The sequence below is a fragment of the Astyanax mexicanus genome, chromosome 10 (genome assembly GCF_023375975.1).
Source record: "Astyanax mexicanus isolate ESR-SI-001 chromosome 10, AstMex3_surface, whole genome shotgun sequence".
In the NCBI taxonomy this organism is placed as follows: domain Eukaryota; kingdom Metazoa; phylum Chordata; class Actinopteri; order Characiformes; family Acestrorhamphidae; genus Astyanax; species Astyanax mexicanus.
Window position 1 is genome coordinate 1,230,610 of NC_064417.1, and position 23,207 is coordinate 1,253,816.

The 23,207-nt window shown below is 35.9% G+C and overlaps 2 protein-coding genes across 2 annotated transcripts in view; one reads left to right on the forward strand and one right to left on the reverse strand.

The window, feature by feature from the left end:
* The window catches only part of thoc2 (THO complex 2), an 89,072-nt gene extending 77,420 nt beyond the window's left edge, over positions 1 to 11,652 (reverse strand). Inside the window, exons 1-5 of the mRNA XM_022683714.2 lie at positions 11,540 to 11,652; positions 8,924 to 8,979; positions 7,587 to 7,678; positions 4,794 to 4,845; positions 2,493 to 2,563 (exon numbers count right to left, since the gene is read on the reverse strand). Of these exons, the coding sequence (XP_022539435.2) occupies positions 2,493 to 2,563; positions 4,794 to 4,845; positions 7,587 to 7,678; positions 8,924 to 8,979; positions 11,540 to 11,604 (336 nt within the window). The 5' untranslated portion in view covers positions 11,605 to 11,652. The remainder of the gene's footprint in view (positions 1 to 2,492; positions 2,564 to 4,793; positions 4,846 to 7,586; positions 7,679 to 8,923; positions 8,980 to 11,539) is intronic.
* A 1,089-nt stretch (positions 11,653 to 12,741) lies between these two features.
* magt1 (magnesium transporter 1) lies at positions 12,742 to 21,547 on the forward strand. Its single transcript, XM_007228427.4, has 10 exons — positions 12,742 to 12,892; positions 14,832 to 15,001; positions 15,108 to 15,225; positions 16,296 to 16,436; positions 16,909 to 17,049; positions 18,565 to 18,654; positions 18,785 to 18,848; positions 19,295 to 19,369; positions 19,992 to 20,082; positions 20,654 to 21,547. Exons 1-10 carry the CDS (start codon positions 12,812 to 12,814, stop codon positions 20,667 to 20,669), a joined length of 987 nt encoding a protein of 328 aa, XP_007228489.2. The 5' UTR covers positions 12,742 to 12,811; the 3' UTR covers positions 20,670 to 21,547.
* The last annotated feature ends 1,660 nt before the right edge of the window (positions 21,548 to 23,207 follow it).

Here is a 23,207-nt window from a genome sequence, read left to right on the forward strand (position 1 = left end):
ATAAAAACTCATGCAGAGTCATTTCCTCAACATGCCTCTGTTAAACACAGTCGAGCGCTGAAGAGATCTGAGAGATTTAACAGAGCCCGGCGCCACTGAAGCACACTGACGTACATGTGGCTTCAGAAAGGGCCCCAGAGCACGGCTCCATTTAACACAGTCGCAAATCTGTATTCACCACAGATATAAGAAATATGACTCAGGGGTCAATATTACCGCAGCATCTGTTTGCTTATCAAGCTCAGGGTGATTTGCGGAGCGTTTTAAAGAGTGACGGGTTTATGACTCATTCACCTAAGAGCGAAAGCCCTCCGCTATAAACTGTCTGCTCTCAGAGCCATTGTGCTGCGGGGCCGAGCGGGGAAAAGGGCTCAAAAGCCTCCCTGAGCCTCACTCTGAATGTGGGACTCGCCTTCGCTCAACTATTTCCCATCTAATTATAAAGCGATGGTCCGTGCTCCAGCAGCAGCCGCAGGTTTCTGGGAAGGGAAACGGCCTTTGTGGGCAGAGTTTAATTCTGCACTGGAGGACAGAATTCAGGTCACTCAATACCCCTAATGCAGCTCATCTTCAGAGTCGGGGGGAATCGCGTATGTACGCACTGCAACGAAAAAATACTATTTACCGGAAAGAGCCAGCACCCAGTCTCTGCTGCATTCTGCAGGGCTGGGTGAGGAGGAACAGGAATTTCTGTGTCTTTTTTGATGGGGCAACACTGCCACTCAGTGGTGGAGGCTGGCGATGTGCAAGCAGAATTGTGTCTGGGTGTGCGTGTGTATGTATATAAAAATAAAAGTAGTGCATATAAACATGCACACATACAGACAATAAATACACATACACTCACACACCTAACGACCTTTAAATAGGTCTGTCACGATAAGAATTTCTTGTGGACGATATATTGTCTCAGAAATTATTGCGATACATGATATTGTCATTTTAAGTAAGTAATATTAAATGTCACTGACATATCGATAACAGAATAGCATAAAAAACAATTGTACACTTTTTAAAGACAGCAAAAATTGAGTAAATACTTAAACAATTTATTATAATTAGTTTGGGAACTATATACTTATTTCTTTTGCTACTTTTGTCATCTCTATGTTTATGGAGTCACAGTTATTGAAGCATGACTGGGTAAAACATGGTTCGCTGTTATATATGTGAACAAACATACAAATAAACACAATAGATATCGATATCACGATTATCAAAAATTATTGAGGTCATGTTCATTTATTGTACGATAAATCGATTTTGCAATTTTTGTGACAGGCCTACCTTTAAAGAGTTTTATGAGTACCACAAAACACCCATCAGAGATTATTAATCTCCACAACATCTACACATCGCCCTGCCTCAGCACAGCAAGGAACACATACAAGGACAGCGCCTATCCGGGCTTTGAGATGTTGGACTTGTTGCCCTCTGTTACGACCCCTGGTCGTATTGGTTTTTCTTTGTGTGCCCTCTGTGCTGTTTGTTTAGTTTTTAGTTGCAGGACCAGGATTGGTCACCGGGGGCGCACTCTAAAAGGGCTAGAGGAAACCTGACCTGGGAGAGATGTTCAGGGCTCCTCCCCTTTCCTGACCTGGAACAACTTCCTGCTCAGACCAACCCGGCACCTCCATTTTGTATTCTGTGTGTTGCTTTAGTTTTTGCTTTAATATACATTAGTCTTTGGGTAAAGTAGGGGGTGAGTGCCATTTTGTTTTGCTACCTTTTTCTCCTGTTTTGGTGACAGGGAGTCAGGGTAGTTTATGTAATTTGTTTTCTTTATTTTGCAGGTTCAGTTAGTTTTCTGTTTGTTGTTAGTTGTTTTTATTTGTTATTTTGGCCTATGCTCACTCCTGAAGTCATATTCCCTTATTTTTATCAATAAATTCATCCTGTTTTAATTCATTTTTGGTGTCTGGTGTTTGGTCTGGCAGAGGGTCTGGGGAGAGAGCCCACTCTCATTTTCTGTTACGGCCCGACCCTAGACCGGGTCGTAACAGTCAAAACAAGCAGTACAGGTGCATCAGAGCAAGGACAAATTGATTTAAGAACAGTTTCTTCCCAAAAGCTACCGGCGTACTGAACTCACACATGCACTGATCCTTTTGCACTTTCTTCACTTTATATAATATAATAATACTATATTATATAAATAATATTATACAATATATTTTTCCTAATAATATATATATATATATGTTTGACCTGAAAAAAGGAGTGGCTTTTAATATCATTGTAAATTGACGCTGAAGACATTCTATTCTATTCTATTCTACTGTATTAATTCACAATAATTTAGATCTTCGACAAAACCAATAGTAAACAATATTTTGAATTATTCATTTTTTTAATATTGTAATTCATATAGTTTTACATTGTACTAGCCTATGCTTTTTAAAGGATAATTGCTCAAAATATTAAATTACTTTTAAGAGTGAGTGTGCGAGTGTGTATATTGTACCAGCATCAACAGTGTAAGCTGGACTTACCAAACATGCTCCCACCAGCTGAGTAAAATGGTCACGCTTGTGTTTATCCTCCAAACACCCAGTCTCAATATCTGCACAAATTCATAAATAAATAAATAAAGTTAGTTAACAAAAACAAGAATATTACTAATAAAACTTCAGCAAAACTCCTCATTTTTATCTGCATATTTGCTACAGTAAATACAGAGTAAATAGGCTTATGATACAAACAAAGCAGTATCACTGCACATAGCTTGGGCAGCACATCCAATAGATCAAGCATGGAAGTGAGTTTTTTTAAATATTTTTATCTAAATAGAAATTACATTAAAGCAGGGTTGACTTGCCGATATAATCAACATCAGTTATGCAAACACCCAGATGTGTCAAAGTGTGGCACCCACTAAAAACGATATTAAAAAGATAAAGGAAATATGCAAAGATCAAGCATGATCATGTTTTGTCAGCAGAGCCAATATAAAGCCAGTATTTTATTACTAGAACTGCGCAGTATGTCACGGAAATAGGTCTGTATAGGCCTATGACTGCGTCTGCTGCTAATTTCCCAACACTAACTCCGCCCCAAAAATAAACAAGGCTTCAAAAAAGCTTCGGCATTCATCCCAAAAGCTCAGTGACCAAAGACGGAATAAAACAGGAGTACATATTAGCAGTGAGATCAACAAATGAAAAGGATTTCAAGCTCAGAAAGACAGTCATGCTGCACATGCTAACCGTGAACTGCAATCAGTCACAGCAGAGGAGCAGTCATGTGGTATCTAGATACTAACTTTACAGTGAAAAGTATGCTGAAAATGGGTGAATCCCATTTTCCCATAAATGCAGTAGCGCCTGCCGTCTGTTGCACCATTTAAGGTGGAACGGGAAAGTTAGCTAGCTAGCTAGCTACCGAAACGAACTACTAGCGAACTTTTTATGCTTGTTACGAAGAATTCATTTTTAACATGGAAAATACTTTCTTTGGTCGCTTGTTCCGCCATCTTGCCAGTCATTCTCATACCCCTTGGTACGAAGTGTGGGTCTGGAAAATCTCCGTTTGAAGGGCTAACTAGCCCTACCCCTTACCCCTACCACTTCATCCTAACAGGAATCGGGACACCCCTACCCCTTGACGTGCACGCGCAAAACAGAGGGGTAGGGGTAAGGGGTAGGGCCAAGGGGAGAAATGGGATTCACCCAATGTGTCAAAGTGAAGGTAATACTGAATTATTTTGGCTAAAAATGTGATTACACGTTGAGCTACAACTATAGGATCTGTATTTTCAGAGAAGTAGGCTTTTTTCTGTATATATCTTAATATATGTAAATAATTAGCAGCCAATATTGTAGGTTCAGCACAAAAGAAAAGCTTTTAAAACTCAACATTCTGCGATTTATCCAGTTTACTAAAAACAGCCCATCACAGAACACGCATTTACATTCAGAGAAAGATCCTGAGAGATCAAAGCAGCCCAGGGGCTCATTTATGTTTTAAGAGAAGCCAGACTACAAAGGATCTGAGTAAAGTAAGGCAGGAGATTTGCAGACACAAAGCATACAAGCTTCAGCTCCAGCCTCACGTCCAGCTTCAGACTGAATTTATTAATATACACACTAGAGACGCCCTGATCCAGCACTCCTTTATCCCAGTACACTCTACACACTTCTACAAAGAGCTCTGTGTAGTACCGGACAAAAGGTTCTCTGGCTGCTTTTGAGAGGATTTTTAGGAATATACGTGTCTGCATAAATATGACCTAAGGCAAAGTAGATCAAGAGAACACAGTTAACCCCTTATCAGGTCAGCATTTTTGTAAATTTTCTGCCTAATATTACATACCTAAATCTTGAAGATTTCTATTCAAGCATTACATAATAAAAAGGTTTCATGTTGGATAAGAAACATTACTACAAATTCTAATTGTAATAGATTATTTGTTTTTTATTTAAGTAAATCTGCAACTTTAAAAATATAATAAATAATAATAAAATTGGCTCTTAACTGAACTTTTTTCCTAAAGTTTTTACATATATTTTTAAACCTGCAGAATTTGGGTTGATTCCTGTTACTGATCTGGAATTATTAAGTGGAGTAGAGAAAAAACAGGCAGCTTCTCCAAGTGTCCTGTAGGAAATGTATTTTTATATATTTATTTATTTTCTTATTTAACAGGGATAATGCACATTGATCAACCTTTCAGTTTCTAAATCTAATCACGTTGAATGAGGGTGTATCGTTACATCCCTATAAACTAGGCTGTAAGCTTTGCATTGAAAAACATGAAGAAAAAACGAACACACACCTCTATATTAGATACTTACCAAGTACACAGAAAACATCAGCTAAAATGGATGGCATATCTTCTCGCAGTTCCTGAAAGAGAAAAACAACTGGTATGAGTTCCTTGCTCATATAAATACAATAGTCACAGTTTGCAAATGGGTCAATGGGCACTGGGTGATGTATGGGTTTAGGGGCGGGGCAGAAGGAAGAGCCGGTTGGCTGAGCTGCAGCTGTAGCAGTAGGAGCAGGGGGGTGGTATTATTGACTAACTCTATATTGATTAATTTGTATATTGTGGGTGTCTGAGTATCAAAGTCCACATTTCATCCACGAGGTTAGGAAATGTTTAAAAAAAAGTTAAGCATGACTGACAAGTTTCATGAAAAAAATGGTTTAGGGTTTAGTGCCTCTTTAAGAACTAAATTCCACAACAAGTCGAGCTTCATGAGAGATTCCAAAGCCATTTGCTTATTTTATAAAGATGTAATTCTAGTGAACATTGTGCAGCATTTCTACTGGCTGCTGGACAGAAAGCTAATACAAAAGAATACCAATGGATGCACTCTCCCAGAAAGTCAGAGGAGGAAGAGGGTAATCCATCAGAAAGCAGACTTCAGCTTTACTTAGAACGGTAGTTTCATCATTCCTGATAAAGTGTCACAACAGCAGCAAAACCAATCTGTGGAGCTCTTTTGCTTCCACGCACCGCAGATGAAAGCAGCAACTACTGCAAGAACACGCACTCCGGGTGTGATCAGAAACGCTCAAAACCGAGTGTGACACCTACAAGACATCACGTTTCACATCTTCCCTTCAGTGTGTCGGAGTTGGAATACGTCTTCACTACTCAGGTAGTGTGAGGAATTTTCTGCATCGCTGAATTAAAATGAATGCAATACCTGTGCTAGTTAACAAATAGACTAAATCTAGTGACTGCATGAACCCAAGCCCAATCAAACCTGACAAAAACTTTAGATCTATCCGGACAGGATTCGTTTCTCAGGGGGTTCTGGGGTAATTTTCTATTTTATGTTTTTTTTTTATCCTCTGTGATTTTATTCCCGTCCAGAACGATCATGTAGGTGTTTTATTTCTCAGATGTCCTCTGAAAAAATTACAGGCTGAATTATCTACTGTTTTTCTCTGAACTCCGTGCTCCTCCGGTAATTTTAGTCCCGTCCGGACGCACATCTCTGAGTTTCGTCTCCTCGCCTTTAATAAAATAGATATTTGTCCACTGCCGCACACCGTAATTACACTTTTGGCGCGAAACGGTTACCACGGAGATCCACGTACAAAAAAAAAAAAAACAAAACAGCGAGTGGAAATGGAGGAGCTACTGAACACTACTGATGTCATGTGACCGAGAAAAAAAAAAAAAAACTCACTGGTCCTCCTGTTTTTTCAATTGTAGTCCGGATGCAGGAGTTTTATCACTAAAGACACTTATTATACCAAAATAGACCTGAACAATAACATAATTTATAACTACTTTCCTCTACTCTAATATAATTAACAATGTTTTAAAATATAAAACACTTTCTGAACACTTTTTTTTTTTAAACCATATAGAACATAAGTGCAAAACATGCAAAATATAAAGTCAAGTGCGTATTACAAGTGGAGGAGTTCACACGTGCAGTTGTAAAATACTTTTTTACATCATTTTTGGATGATGGATTAAACAGTGCTGCTTGGGATGCGAATACTTTTGCAAGTAGAGTAGAGCTGTAGAGCTGATAACAGCTAATCTGTTCTTTTTTTGTTTTCAGACTATGATATTAAGATGATGTAACATCCTAATTTAAGATAAAACCATTTAGGACAACAATTACATATAAAAAGTCACACAAGTTACGTTTTTCCAATCAAACATCTGCACAAATTACACCCAAAAGATAGAAAAAGGTTCTTAACTTTAAATGGAAGTCGAAGCCCAATGATCTTATTTTTTAGTTCAAGAATTTGACCCAATACTAAGGACAGCTGTCAGAATCCCATTATGTCAAAAAAGAGAAAAGTGGCGTGACAGCGACAATATCAAGCCTACTGCATCTTTAAACACAAGCGATTCAAACAGCATAGCGAAAGCTCTGCCTCCCCCAAGACAAGTCAGAGCCTTACCCCATACAGCAAGATTACAGTAATGCTGTGAATATTTAATGCACGTCTTAAAAAATTAACAAGCCGCAGAATAAAAGCAAAATGGCCAAACGCCTGCCTTCTCCAAAAAACACAGAACAACTTCAGTTAATGTGTTCTAGGAGTCTGTCGTTTTACAGAGCTTGGATAAACACGGAGTCTAATTTTAAATTAAAGCTGCAAGATAGAGATGTAAATGCGATGCAACATGCGATCATTTCTGATTAAAACAGCGCATTTTAAACTGTGTAGCCTGATTTTATGTTAAATTAAACAGAAATCGAATCCCATGTTTAAAGGGGCTCTAAGACCCCTGATTTTAGCTGACTCCACCTTCAGCTCAAATTTGGAAAAAGCAAAAAAATTATGAGTAGCAGTTTGGGAGGGGCACCGGGTGATGTATGGGTTTAGGGGCTTTAGTGGTTTAGTGGTTTTAATAAACTAGCTGAAAATAATGTGTGTTTAAACAGTGTTTTTGTGCACTTTCAAAGCTCTCGTTTTAAACAATCAAGGCCCTCAGAATTCTACCAGTGAAATGTGGAGCTACTTTGAGTTTGCTAATGGTGTCAAAAAAGTGATTTCTTTGCATGGGCAGTTCTATGCCCCCATCAGTAGTATTGTAAGTCAATTTTGGGTCTGCTGGTCAGCACTGGGCACAAATAGCTGGGCCACACTGGCCGAACACTCACCATAACATCGGCCAGAAGGCTGGCGGCCACATCAACCTTGAGGCTTCCCTGGACGACATTCCAGCAAAGCTCGTACAAGGCCGTCTGGAGATCTGTGGTACAGAAGACACTGGATTAACCACACAAAAAAAACACCACAAATAGAACATCTAATCACAATATGGCAATATGTAAACCAGAACTATTTTTAGAAAGTGTTTTTAAAGTGTGCAAACTGAGTTCTCAGTTATTTTGGTGAAACTGGCAGAAGAAAAAGCACAAGAACTGCACAACCCAAGTAATACGCATTACTTAAAGTCCTGAGTTTCCCAGATTGCCCAGAAATGCATGTGTAAAGCATATCCTTAAGTGGTGGCTCAAAACACAAATAAGAACTCCCTACTGTAAAAAAATGCCCATCAATTCTCACATAATGCTGCTTTAAATCAGTTAGATCAACAAGATCAAGAAAAAGATATATATATAAGGTACATTTTAGACCTAAATCAGTCATTCAGATGCATCACATTTATACTCTGCATTGAACCAACGTAAACAAACCAATTATCTTATTCAAAACAAATGTGTGAGAACAATATTGCAGAGTATGACATGTAGTGCTTGTGAAAGCAAGTCACTCAACAGTTTCATTTTTAACCTGGCTTCTACGACAACAGACTAATAACATCGGCTACATGCTGTCTTTAAACAAAAATCAGAAAGCCTTTTAGTAGTGTGGAAAGCTTAAGTCACATTAGGTTTTTATTAGTTTTTTTGTTTTTACTAACAATTTTAATTAATATTAATATAAGGAATGCACCAACACACCTGTGTTCTTTCTGATACTGAATCCAGACTTTCACACCAATCATACCAATACAAACTACAATCTTGTACATTTATAACTCACTTTACTTATAACACACTGGTCTTATACTTCTATATATTTATAGCAAATACTAAGCTGAAAAGAACAGTTTTTAGAATCTTTTGAGTAACCATATTTGAAAATTTCCCAGTTATGAAAAATTTTAAATACCGTAACACATGCAAGTATGGAAGTATAATAATCTTACATCTGATATAATAAGCTTAATGAATACCCTGCTGGTGTCAGTCACAAATCATCTAGTGGCACACATGTAGCTTTGCATAGTGAATCTGTACCTGGTTCAGGGCATAGGTGCTGTCTACTGCATCATTAAATCTGATACTGTGTGTAAGGGCTAGTACAGGCACAGATATCGACTGGTGCAACATTAGTATTATTTATTAATCAGAGATAATTTGCTGGCAGACTATGTGATCAAGGCATCTTTAAAACGCAATCATTTTTCTGCGTTTATTCTTGTACTCACCTTTAAGGAACACTTCACTGCTGGGTTTCCCTGCCAGGTCCTGGCATAACTGTAGGCTGAGAATGAAAAACAAAAAGCAGAACTTTAGAGAAAGCATGCACTCCCAGCTTCCAATACAAACAGAAAAAACACATTACGAAACAACACACAGAGCTTTACATACAGTATATTGGACATCTGCTTATTTTTTTGTATTTTTTTTTGCCAAATCATGGGAATTTTTGTTCATGTATTTATCATGATTTTCTGGTGTAACCTCACTGGTTACCAATGGTTTCTACTAGATTTTGAGGCCCTACTGTGAGGATATTATTGCATATATGCATATGCGCTAGGAGGTGTGCCATACTGTATCATAAGCAGTAATATCACAAACATTTTTGAATGTTAAGATTTTTGAATGTTTGAATGATAGCTGAAAGCATTCATAAGACAAGAACAACTATTCTGAAAGCTTCTACTCAGAGTTCTTACAGAGTTCTGTAGCTTTAGATAAGGCGTAACAGGAACGTGCAGCACTGCTAACCAGTGCCAACGCAGGCGAGCATCTGTTTATCTGAAGACTATCGTCTCTACAGCAGCTTCTCAAGAACTTCCAACCATTCAAGATCTCAGCACACGCTCCCGTTTAGTGCAAATGCACTGGATAGCTTTGTACAGTCATGTCTCATGCGAGAAATGTGGGGGTCACTCAAAGAATAAACTGCTGTGTTCAATTGAGGCACGTATAGATAATACACAAAACGTAAAGAATGCTCTAAAAATAAGTAGATAAAAATGATACATAGATTTTTTTTAAATGTGATTTTTAAAAATATTTTTGCAAGGTGATACTTGTGTACAAATCTGGGTGAACGTTCACTGTTTGACAAATAGAGATTATATATTTCCCTAAAAGTACCAACAATTTCAGAGCATCACCCAACTGTCACAAATCTGTATGCAAACATAGATAAAACCCATATAATCATTTATATCAACAAGCTTATTAAAGACTCAAAAATTGTAATCTTTAAATTAAGAAAAAAATACATAAATAAAAGTTTCAGACAAAAATGTCACTGAATCGTTAGCCATAACTAGGACTGTGCAATATGATGCTATTTTATCATGCCTTTAAAAAAGTTGAATTTTAATACTGAGCTTAAGGTTCAGATTGGTGTATCTCATTCACTCTGTAGTTTACTAAAACAACTCAAAAAAACAAGAAAACAAAGGAGAGAGGAGTAAAAAAAAAAAGAGAGTTAGCTTAACTGTGTGTACATCTCTAAATAAAACTGATATAACCCTAGATCCTGCTAAATGAGTGAACTATATCATGGAAGGACATAAAATTATATGCTCTAGTTTCCAGATTAACACTTAAAATAGCTAATGTGAGAATCAATCATAGTTCACACAACATGAAAAGTATAATGGGTGGGGAAAAAAACCCACCCCCCAAAGGAACATAATAATACATAAAATAGACAGATATATTACTGTTGAAAATAGATATATTACTGTTGAAGTATTATTGCAGAGGCAAATTAAGGTTTTTAAAAACCTTTATACCCAGATAAGCTAACTAATGTAACCTACACTACTGAACCTGTTGGCGGGGAACAGACTGCCATCTTCTTAACACTACATATCAGCTAGCTTGGCTATGCTAACTAGCTAAATCTCTGAGTTTAAATCGTTTTGTTAATATGCATTACTAAATAGCTAGCTATATTTTTTCAGATTTTGTATGTTTTATTAACCACTTACCTGGCTACATCTAGCCAACGTTTTATTAGTTAACGCTAGCTGGCGAGGCAGGCTACTGGTAAACATTGTGACTTCGCTAGTTAACTAGCTAGATAGCAAAAAAAGCTATTCTTATGCGAATGTCAAACACTGTAGACAATACAGCTATAATATAATAAACAATAATTAAAACGCCAAACTAGCTAAACTAACGCATGTCCTCATATAGGTTATATCTAGCTTAGCTAAAGCTAGATAACTTTAGCTACAATACCGTTACCTAAAGAAGCAAGTTGTCTAGCTAGCTAGCTGGCTATCGGGCTAACACTTAGAGTAGCTATGATAACAGACAAGTATTTATATCTATGACTATGATTAACGTTAGCTAGTTAGGCTAGCTAGCAGATACATAAACTATATAACGTTACACCACACAGCTAACCTATGTTAGCTTAGCTTACTAACGTTAACTAACTAACGTTAACTAACCATAGTAACCACAGCTCATCAACACTGCAGGAGTTAGCATTAGCTAAGCTATCTGGGGTAGCTATACTATGTTATCTAACTAACTGTTAGCTAACCTATAGAGATCATAAACGTAGCTAAGCTAGGATAAGCTAAGATTAGCTAAGATAGCCTGCCCGGTAGCCACAGCACGGCATTCACACGCAGCTCACAGCTAGCTATTCAGCTAATGCTAATGCTAATGGTAAAGCTAACGGACTGAGAGGCAGCGAGTGAACCGGAGACCCGAGCAGAAGCGATAATGCAGTTAAAGTAGCTGCACTTTGTTCCCCGGTCTCCGTCCCCAGATACTCCTCACAGGGAAGGACACGCGCCACAAATCTCGCTCATACCGAAGCCTGAGAAACTTTTACTCACAAATCATTTTTTCCTGATTTTTCCCAGTTTTTGATCCAGTCAGTAGGGAGGACCGACGCCGCCATCTTCCCCAACACAACCGTGCTCCGCCCGGATGTTGAGCGGCACAGCAGCGGGTCACCGGGGCGGTATAAACACGGGCATGCCGGGAAGCCGACTGGAGGATGGAGCAGTGAGCCAGTGTGCTAAAAGAGCTTGTGGTAAAAAGTGTGAAAAATATCCACATTTATTACTCTGTAGGTAAAAGTATAGGTACTAGGGTTAAAGTGTAAAAGTATTGGTTTCTAAACTACTGAAACTGCACATAAAGTTACAATTTGAGACAGAGCAGAGCAAAACGTATTATCACTCAAAGAACATGTTATTTTTTAGTATTTTCCCATCAACAGTGGAATTGATGGCAAAAGAAAAACTTTGCAAATGTGTATTAAATATTTATTTTTTATGCTATATGCCGACAAAGGTATAACATATAATACCCCCTTCCCCAGAATGTGCAGCAGCTTCATCCACCAGGCAGTCAGACTCCTCAACACACAAAGACGGAGCAACTTTTCTTTTTCATCTTGGTTTATTTATAGGTTTTTAATGTTTTATCTTTTTTTTAAACTCTCACTCTGAGAGAGCCCTGCACAAGAATTCCAATGTGTCTAGTTAGATAGATAGATAGATAGATAGATAGATAGATAGATAGATAGATAGATAGATAGATAGATAGATAGATAGATAGACAGATAGATAGATACTTTATTTATCACAAAGGAAATTTCGGACTGTAGTCTGTTCACAAATAAAAAATAAAAAACCTTGAATCTTAAGAGTATACATGTAAAAGTAATGTAATTGGAAAAAATCCTTTAAGTACAAAAGCTTACGCAGCGCCACAGGGTCCTATAGTGCACTACTCCCCAAAACACATTTTTCTTAATTAAATTTTCCCACGCCTTAATAAGAAATGCCCACCATCTTGTTCCCACACCTACTCAATTAACTTGTTCCCATGCTTTAATAACCTAATGCGTGTGGACAAGATAATTAGGGCGTGTAAATTAGATAATTAAGCTGTGGTTTTACATGATGTCACCTTAGGGGCTCCGTACGACAGTGACAAAATGTAACATTTATCTTTATTTCCTTTATTCATTATTGGGCTGTTTGACTTTTATTCTGAAATGTTTTTTGCTTCCGTCAGCATCAGCACGGCTCAGCCAATAGGAAAGTTCCAGAGAGTTTCCTGCGCTGCTCGGCTCTCAGTGCGGCTCCGCTGCAGAGATGTTGGTTAAAGTTTGCGCGGCTGTGTTTTTAGCAGCGCTGCTCTCCGCAGTGCCGGCTGACGGACAGAAGAAGAAGGAGGTCAGTTTCTGATTAATTCTGAATTGTATCCGCAGGAACACAAAATAATCCAGTTACTCAGCCGAGCTGCAGCGGGGGCTGAGTGCGCCGCTATGCTAAGCTAAACGAAACTATGCTAAGCTAAAGTAAAGTGAGGGAGTTGTTTCTCTGAGCTGCTGCAGCTTCACTTCAGCAGAACACTGTGTTTTTAATACAGATTTGTATTAAAGAAATGCTGTAGAGTGTCTTGTTTAGCTTGTGGCATAAAGTGTATATAGTTAGCCTAACTAGCTTCAGTTACAGACAGACCAATCAACCAACCGCCAATAAGGAAATTAAGCCAGGTAAAGACAGCGTCAGTTAATTTAGTTATTTAGATAGTGTTTTCTGCATTTTCATATCAGAGCAAGGGCTGTGTGTTCTCCACTATGGGCAAAAATATATAGCAAAAATACATTTAACTGTATCATTAAATGCCTTAACATTTTTGTAATTATCTTTAGTTTAACTGTGTGTTTGTGTTTTCATAACAGATATTAAATGATTCTGTCTTAATCCTCTATTGCATCCTCTAAACCCTTGTTAATTCATGTGTTTGTCTATTTATTCATTTGTTTGTTTCTGGAATGATTCACCACACAAATAAAGTCAGCTACAAAGATTCTACTAGGACACTACACTATGGACAGAAATGTGATTTAAAGCCATGCATTTAAGAAATTAAATAATTAGAAATTAAAACAACATATACCTGAATAATAGCAATAAAGACAATTCTTACATTGCGTCTCTGTCGTATGGAGCTCCTAATGTGACATGTTAAAAAATTAACTTATTAAGGCATTAATGTGAATGAGTGAGAATGTTGACTTAAAAACAGTGGTTTTATTATTAATTTGTTGATTATTACTTATTTGTAATGTTTAACATATAACATAAAATTTTTATGTGTGCATTTAAAAAAAAAATGAATCACTGCATTTTAAAAGTGCCACTAAATTAATATACCATCATTGTATCAGTGTAATAATAATAATAATAATAATAATAATACCTTAAACTACAATAATAACATTTATCACAGTTATTTTAAAGACAGTATATTGACCCAAAGAATTATATCCGAAATCATATCAGATCTATTAGCTATATAATACGAGCCATGAATTTAGTGTCAACACACTGCCTTGGTCCATTAATAAATAATCAAAATAAATAAATAATAAAATGATCTCCATCGAAGAGCATCTACTGTCTGTGGTCGGAAACTACTGATGAAGATTTCCAGGGTGCGGCCAATTGTGGTCCAGTAGTGCTTCCTTTCCATTAAGGGAGCAACAGCGTATGCAGCACTGATATAATGATAGTACAATAAACCATTACCATTGTTTTAATGTACAATAAAGCTTATTGAAAAAAAGATATTTAGACATATAAAATTATGTAAATATAAGGGAGCAATAGGTTATGCAGCAGCTCATGGGTTACGTGGCGTTTTTTTTTTTTTTTTTTTTAATAATATATTGTCCTTGAAATAATTGTGATGAACAATAGTATTGTGATTTTTAGGCATTATCATTATTATTCCACTGATGTAATGATAGTATAATAAAACAATTCCACTGTTTTAATGTGCAATAATGCTTGCTTACTAATAAAATAATAATATATAGACACATAACAAATAGCGTAAATAAATATTAAAAATAAAACCACTATTTTTAAAGTCAACATTCTGGCTCATTCACATTAATGTGCTCTTCTTGGTTATTATACACAAAGAGAAATATTGAGGCCAGTGAGAATTATTGAGGATATGTCTGTGAATTGTATAATAGTAAGTATTTAAGGCAGATATTATAAGAGGTCTAGTAGCTGAATATTCCGTTATCGTTGATTAATCTCTGAAAACAAAGTGATAGAGAAGTTGTGATCCTAATTTAGCTGAATTTCTCCCCAGACTCTCGTCTCGGAGAAGGTGGGTCAGATGATGGACTGGGCCAGTAAGAGAGCTGTGATCCGGCTGAACGGGGAGAAGTTCCGGCGTTTTGTCCGAGCGCCTCCACGTAACTACTCTGTGATCATCATGTTCACGGCGCTGCAGCCGCAGAGACAGTGCGCGGTGTGCAGGTAAGCACTCGCTCTGATTTAATTTCAGCTTCAGGTAAAATCCCTGATTCTAACCTGATGCCCGTATGTCTCACCTTTGACTCTTTATATGCTTTGTGTTGTTCAGGCAAGCAGATGAAGAGTACCAGATCCTCGCAAACTCCTGGAGATACTCCAGCGCATTTACCAATAGAATTTTCTTTGCTATGGTGGATTTTGATGAGGGCTCTGATGTTTTCCAGATGGTAAGCATGGCTTTCCTCTATGCTCTCAATCAGTGGACTGATTATACATTATTATATTGCCAGAAAAACTGTGCTGTACAGTATAGGGTTGCAGCAGTACGAGATTTTCACAGTATGATAACTGTCTTAGAAATACTGCGGCATCACAATTTGTCTTATTTATTATAGTAACAATAAGTTGAAACATATATATATTTTTTTATGAGTTATTGTAGTTGGCGTTTTCCATTTTACAGACAGCTATGTTCATAATGTCTCCTTAAAAAAATTGCAGAAATGTGAGCATGTTGAGATTGAAAATCCAAATCAGTGTGAAAGAACCTAAACCACACTACTCTATTATAAAATGCCCCTCTCCCAAACACGCAGAGAAATGCCATCATTTTAAACAAAAAATTAAATCATGATTCTTTAGAGAATAATTAAGTGTGATTTTAACACTATTCATTTCTAAGTGATTGACACCACTAATATAATGTAATTTTGGCAATCGAATTCAGATTATTTTATTTACATTTAATGTAAATTTATAACGACTACGGCTGTCTACTTCCACTGAAAAACATAAAAAAAAATCTCTATTATTTGGTCTCTGTCTTACTTTTCATTTTACTTAAATAGCTATGTAAAGCATCTAAGCTATTTTATATCTTATATAACTTATAATCACCTTCTTCTTCTTCTTGTTTCTGCTTGTTTCCTTGTTGCTGTGTTTAAAATTGTGGCTAAACTAGATTTTTGTATTAATCCTTCGATTAATTGAAGTAACTTGCTTTTCTTTAAAGTAAATACAAATTAAATAGATTCTTTACTTTAAAGGTTCCAAGTCGTCATGCGATGAGGAAAAAAATCATTTATAGGAGAAATGTATAGGATAATAAAAAGTTATATAATTGCAGCACAGACTCATAATCGATTCATAATCGAATCAAATTGTAAAATGCCTAGAGATGCCCACGCCTAGCATACAAACCAGCAGTCTGTTCATCTTTGGGAAAATGTTTCAGATGTGTGACATCAGCCAAGTATATGAGTACGCCTTAAATTTATAATTGAAATCTCTTCCTCAGCTCAACATGAACTCAGCACCAACCTTCATCAACTTCCCATCCAAAGGGAAGCCCAAGCGCGCCGACACGTACGAGCTGCAGGTTCGAGGCTTCGCTGCTGAACAGCTCGCCCGCTGGATCGCCGACAGAACTGACGTACATGTAAGAATTAATGCAACAGTCACCACTATCTTAGCCCACTTCAGAGGTTTGGTACTTCCACTGAGACAAGCTGAACTGCTTGAATTTTTGCACCAGGAGTAAAGCAGCATAAAGTTATCCAAAAGCAGTGTGTAAGACTGGTGGAGGAGAACATGATGCAGAGATGCATGAAAAAAAAAAACAGTGATTTAAAAACCACCAGGATTATTCCACCAAATATTGATTATTTCTGAACTCTTAAAACTTTATTATTATGAACTTGTTTTCTTTGCATTATTTGAGGTCTGAAAACTCTAAGTTTTTTATTATTTCAGCCATTTTTTTTTTTACCTTGAACTTCTATCTCCTCTATTGCTAAAGTATATATTATTATTTGTCACTATAAGTCACTTTGAATAAAAGCGGCCGCTAATCTATGTTACAAGCAAAATAATCCAATATTATTAACTTTCTGTTTGTTTCTCCCCCACAGATCAGAGTTATAAGACCCCCTAACTATGCAGGGCCGCTGATGCTCGGCTTGCTTCTGGCTCTTATTGGAAGTTTGGCGTATTTACGGCGTAATAATCTGGAGTTTCTCTACAACAAGAACGTCTGGGCTTTTTCTGCGCTGGTCAGTATTTTTGGTATTTTTGGACAAATTTGTATATGAATGGAAATTAATGGCAATTCATGATTTCATTTAATTTAATTAGATTTAATCCAGTTTTGACTAAGTGACCCAAGATGCAGTTATAATTATATAGCCAATAGGAAAGTTAAACATAATTAAGTCTTCTTATGTTTATTATATTGTCCCCATATTTATCAAATGAGTTTTAATCTTCATATTAAAAACCTTGTGCATTTTAGACCTCTAGTGTTACCCAGTCTTAAATGCTTTATCCTCCTGATGCTTATCTTTTATTTTTTATTTTTTAACCTCTTAAAAATTATAATATAATAATTAAAATTGTTATCCAAGTTTATATCACATAAATTAACTATATTTGTTTACTACCTCAATAGCCTTTAAAAAACAAATACCATTTTTTCTTCTATTATTTTATACTTTATATATATATATATATATATATATATATATATATATATGGTACATCATATTGAGTATAATGTAATCTGCAGCTTTCTATTAGAATTAATTGGTACAGTTTACAGTTTTCAGTCAAATAACAAATAATAAACAAAAATAAGTATTTATTTAAGTCTGTTTTTGTCTGATTTTGTAAGTTGTACTTTCTCTTTCTCTTTATTTTAATACTTATTGCTATTTTTTTAGTGAAAACCTATTATACTTTAATTTATTTAATATATACAATAGTTTGCTTAGAAAATATTATAATTTTTATTGTTATCATGGACAGTTATATCATATCGACCACTCCTGTGTGTTTATCTTTACAAGGAAACTATAGTAAACTAGATTTTTTTTTTACTGTATACATTGAAAATTTAACCATAATGATTTTTACACAAGCAGATCACATATGTTTTACCTATGGTTATATATTTTACATATTTAATTTTCATAAATTATTTGATAATGAATGAAATATGGAGCTAATTTTTATTAGATAGAGCAACAGAGACGGGGCAGCCCCAAGGGCAGCCTTTCTATTTTACGCAAATAGATTTCCATTAAGCAAATATATTTTCCTGAATAAGGTGTGTCAGTCAGGTATTTAAATCTCCTGGTGAGTAATGCGTTGAAATGTGTCAATAGATCATTGTGTGATAAACAAATGTGCCCTTTTTGAGCAGTGGATAGCTAAGAATAGGGATGAAGTATTGATAGGGCATGTATAAATTAAATAATAATAAAAATATATGTTTATATACATATTTATATAGTACAAGACTATATAGTTTCTTGAATGTTTATATATTACATGCTCAGGTTTTTGTTTTATGTTTAAATTGGTCAGAACAGTGTAAAATTGGCAGAATACTATAAAATGCTTCCACAGCCAAATACTTATAAGCCACCGTTAAATTCAGCACTGTTGCATAAAGAAATTGACTGTAATGTAAAATAACCTGAATTCAGTCCACCTTTACTAAACAAGATAATTGATAATAATTGATCATTGATAATTAATTGATAGGAATTTGTTCATTTGTTCTGTAGTGTTTTGTTCTGATCATGACGTCGGGTCAGATGTGGAACCACATTCGAGGACCTCCGTATGCTCACAAGAACCCCAGCACTGGACAAGTGGTTAGTTCCCTCTTTATATTGCTAATATATAAAGATATAAAGGAACAAAAATGAAAATGAGTGAGTTCAGGATAAAAGCAGATGTACGTTTCTGCATCAGTTTTTATGTTTTGCTTGTTTTGTTTTCCAGAGCTACATCCACGGCAGCAGTCAGGCGCAGTTTGTGGCGGAGACCCACATCGTCCTCCTGTTCAGTATCCTTCACATTTAAGACCACAGGACACTCAGAAAACAGCAATCACTTAACCTTTGTAAGTTTTGGAAAAAATATAAATATCCAGAAAGTTTTGGAAAAGTCATGAAAATTTTTCTACAAATCTGTATTTCCATTTATCAACAAAGAGAATCTATTTTGAGACAAAGATAATTCAGTAATTTAGCCCTAAATAATGTGCTCTCAGGATCTGACACACATTATATTGTTAAAGATTGTGTGTCAGATTCATTTTAGGTCTAAAATAATTAATTTCGATTATAGTTTTAGTTGTGTTTTATGTGTAATATACCACTGTAATGACAAGGGACCTGAAATCACTCTTTTTTTCACAAGATTTATTTCCTCAGTTATTAAGGTTAAAAGAATAAAGTAGATCATCCTCTGCAGTCGTTCAGTTCACAGCTCCTTAACCCTCTGATTCAGACGCGGCCGTTACTTTAGGAATGGTGCTTTTACACGAGGCCGCGACCTCAGACATGGACATCGGGAAGAGGAAAAGTACGTCATCCCATCACTTCCATTCATTATTAACCATATCAGCATATTTAGTAAATATTTAGTAAATAAATGTATTTATTTATTTATTTTTTTTATACAGTTTTCTTAAACAGTTTTCTTTCAATTTTTTATACTACCCCTTTGAAGGGAGAATATAAACAATACAATATGAAGATAAATACAAATGGGTAGTACAGGAAGAGACAAAATGTAAATGAATGTTATATATATATATATATATATATATATATATATAAAACATTCATTTACATTTTGTCTCTTCCTGTACTACACATTTGTATTTATCTTCATAAAGTGGCAAAGTGGCACCTTGTGGATCTGCTCGACAACCTTTGTTCCTGCTTTATTTTTATATATATATATATATATAGATAGAAAAATAAGGCAGGAACAAAGGTTGTCGAGCAGATCCACAAGGTGCCACTTTGCCACTTTATACCACGAGTTACATCATTGTGCACAGTGCTAATTATTTCAAAGTGAGATCCATATATTCCAGTATTTTATAAAGTGATTCAATCTCTCAAGTTGATCTATTTATTTTAATTTATTTTGTTTTAAAATGTATTAATAATGTTTTCTGTGTCTCTCTGTGCTCCAGTCATGTGTGTTGCTGGAATTGGACTGGTGATGCTCTTCTTCAGCTGGTTGTTGTCCATCTTCAGGGCCAAATACCATGGATACCCTTACAGGTAGAGACTGTCCCCATGATAAAAGAGATTATAGCTGAGAGGAAATGTGACCGTGGAGTCAGTCAGTTGAGCACAACTTCACTAAAACTTCACTAAAACTCTTTTTAAATGCACTAAACAGTAGTGGTGTTAAATTCGAAGCTCAGAATCAAACTTAATCGATTTATTTGAATCACAGTGTTTTGATACACCCCTTTATACTCATTATTATGTTTCATTATAACACAAGTTCTAGCAAAACTGCCCCATATAGTATAACATCTTCATTTAATGTTAATTTCATTGACATTATAGACAGATTCAGTTCACATATATTTATAAACCTGAGCTTCAAACACATAAACACAAAGAATTTTGAAGTTTGGCCCTGTTTCAAAGTTTGAGACTATATAATACATTTTTTTACATAACTTTCATTAGTTTTAGAAGGCAAAAGACAAGAGGAGTGAGGCTTTGTGTGTATTTATTCATATATTTATTTTTATTGATTTAATTGTAGTTTTTTGTGATTGTTTAATGCTTATTACATTAACATTACATGTTTTTCTGTCTCTCCTTTTTTTCCCTGCAGTTTCCTCATCAGTTAAATGCAGACCTTAGGAATACTGCAGACCTTCGACAGGAGATTAATTTATCAAGAACCAAATTTTAAGCCGGAGCTTCTGCAGTTTAAAGTGCCTTATTGGTTTATAGTAAAGATTTAAATAGGATAATTTTCCTCTTTTTGTATTTTTTTTGTTTGTTTGTTTATTTTTTGTCCCCTTCTTTGATTGTGCTATTTTTTTGTTCTGTTTTTTGTTTTTGTTTTGTTTTTGTTTCCTAATTTAAATGAATGTGGAGAATATTTACAACAGATTCTACATTTTTTAAAGTTTTTACCAGGACAGAGATTTTGGTAACTTCTTTGTCTGTGTGTTTCTTATGTTCCTTGTTAAATCAGACCCACCACATGTACAGCTTGCTGGTGAATGCATTGTTAACGGTGGGGTGTTTGGTACGTTATTTCACTTCCAGTCTGTGTCTGGCTGGATTAAAAAGGCAAAAGCTCAGAAGATGGAAGATGGAAGATGCATGAGGGCAAGCAAAGTGCTTTCCATTCTACCTCCTGACCAGTGTACATACTGAGTGTTCCAAAGTGGGAGAGAAGCAGCACTGAAGAATCTGTTCTTCAGTTTAAAGTCTGGGGGAAAATGAACGTGCGAAATCGGGCTTTGTGTTTTACTGAGGTGTAAAGTATTAAGATCATCTAATCCATTGGAGTTACGGTTTAAAGTGGTATTTTCGTTGCAGTCTTCTGGTGAGTTTAACGTTGGGTTACAGCTCTCGTGGTGAACCCGCTCGAGGTGAACCCGCTCGTGGTCAGTGTGACACAAAGTGAGTTTTCTGACTATGCTGAATTTCTAGGTGCTGCTCTGTGTAATGCCTCAGGTGATGTTTCCATTAAAAGTGCCTTAATTGCCAGCCAGTGCTTGTTTTGTGTGATTTTTATTATTTTATTTTTTGCTTTTCTGCAGATGCTTGGAGAGAAATGCAGTTTTCTAACACTAGATGGCAGATTTGGCTTTCTCTCTATAAAAACCCCACCATTTATTTTACTCTGAGATAAGCAGATGTTAAAACCTGTGATTATTTGAGTTTAAATATGTTTAGAGAAATAGAGCAGCTGTAAAAGTATTACTTATTTCTTATTAATATCTATATATTTTTAATTTAATTTAATTTATTTTTTTCCCCCCATTTTCTCTCACATTCACTCAGCCAATTACCCAGCTACTCTTATCACTAGTGATGCCCCGACATCAGGAGGATGAAGACTAGCACACACCTCCTCTGATACATGTGAAGTCAGACTCCGCCTCTTTTTGAGCTGATGCTGATGCTGTAGCATTGCCTTGTAGCATCACAGCGCTAACGCTCGGAGGAAAGCGCAGCGACTCGGTTCTGATACATCAGCTCACAGACGCAGCTTTGTGCTGATCCACATCACCCTAGGAGTGATGAGGGGAAAGGGTGTAATGTGTGTTTCTATGTTTTTTTTTTCTGAAAAACTTTTTTTTTTTATTATTATTATTTTATTAAAGTGTGAAAGTGTTATCATGCAGCAGATTCTTAGCGAGGCTTGATTATTTCTGCGCTCACACAGGCTGTAAATTAGTATGATGTAAATTTGAGGTAGATATCACAAGTCAGTGCCGTGATTACTCATAATCTAACTATGCTAATAACAGTACAGTATAACAGTATCTATGCTAATAACACCCAGTGAGTAATAGTTTCAGCTCTTTGAGGGAAAGGAGGAGACCAACAAATTACTGATCAACTTAAAGCTTATATTTTAAAATAAAGATATTTTTTCAACCTAAAAAACTGATAAGAACCTTTTAAGAATCTTTATAAGATTTTAATCTTTATTAAAAGTTTGTAAGAAGTTTTTTAGAAAACTATCTTTGCACTGGTTTAAGGTTTAGTGGACCCGAGGATACGTTACAGAATTGGTGATCAACAGTGGGAGTTGCACAATGTCTCTCAGTTTCCAGTTCGCATTGAAGAACCTATTACTAAGCAGCCCCAAGCCATGATGTTCCCTCCACCATGCTTCACAGTTGGGATGAGATTTTGATTTTATGTATTGATGTATTTTCACCTTCTTCAGTGTTGCCCACTGTGATCTTTAATGGTGCAGCTTAAAATAAAGCCACCTCTAATTGGCTGATATAATTATTTATTCAAGGTTTCTAATAAAGTGGCCAATGCGGAAGCGCAAGGTAGGGGGTTCCTGCATTTTTTTAGGGTATTGTAAGAGAAAAAAGAAACAGCTGGAGTGAGACAATGACTCCTGCATTCATCTCCATCCGAGTTATTTCAGGTTGCGTTCAGGAGCTCAGAGATAAAAGTGTTGAAATTCCAGTGACTAAAAACAATGATCTGCTCACAGACAAAAATCCAGCCACAGCCGTTACAGTGGGATTAAAAATACGTTTAAAAATATACAGCTCTGGAAAAAATGAAGAGATCACTTCAGTTTCTGAATCAGTTTCTCTGATTCTGCTATTTATAGGTTTATGTTTGAGTAAAATGAACATTGTTGTTTTATTCTATAAACTACAGCCAACATTATTTGCAGA

What these genes read in the sequence shown, in the direction of transcription:
- magt1 (XM_007228427.4), top strand. Translation starts at nt 12,812, where the DNA reads ATGTTGGTTAAAGTTTGCGCGGCTGTGTTTTTAGCAGCGCTGCTCTCC. An exon ending in CCACATCGTCCTCCTGTTCA is followed by an intron (nt 18,849 to 19,294) that starts GTATCCTTCACA and finishes CCTCTGATTCAG; the next exon opens with ACGCGGCCGTTACTTTAGGA. An exon ending in GGACATCGGGAAGAGGAAAA is followed by an intron (nt 19,370 to 19,991) that starts GTACGTCATCCC and finishes TCTGTGCTCCAG; the next exon opens with TCATGTGTGTTGCTGGAATT.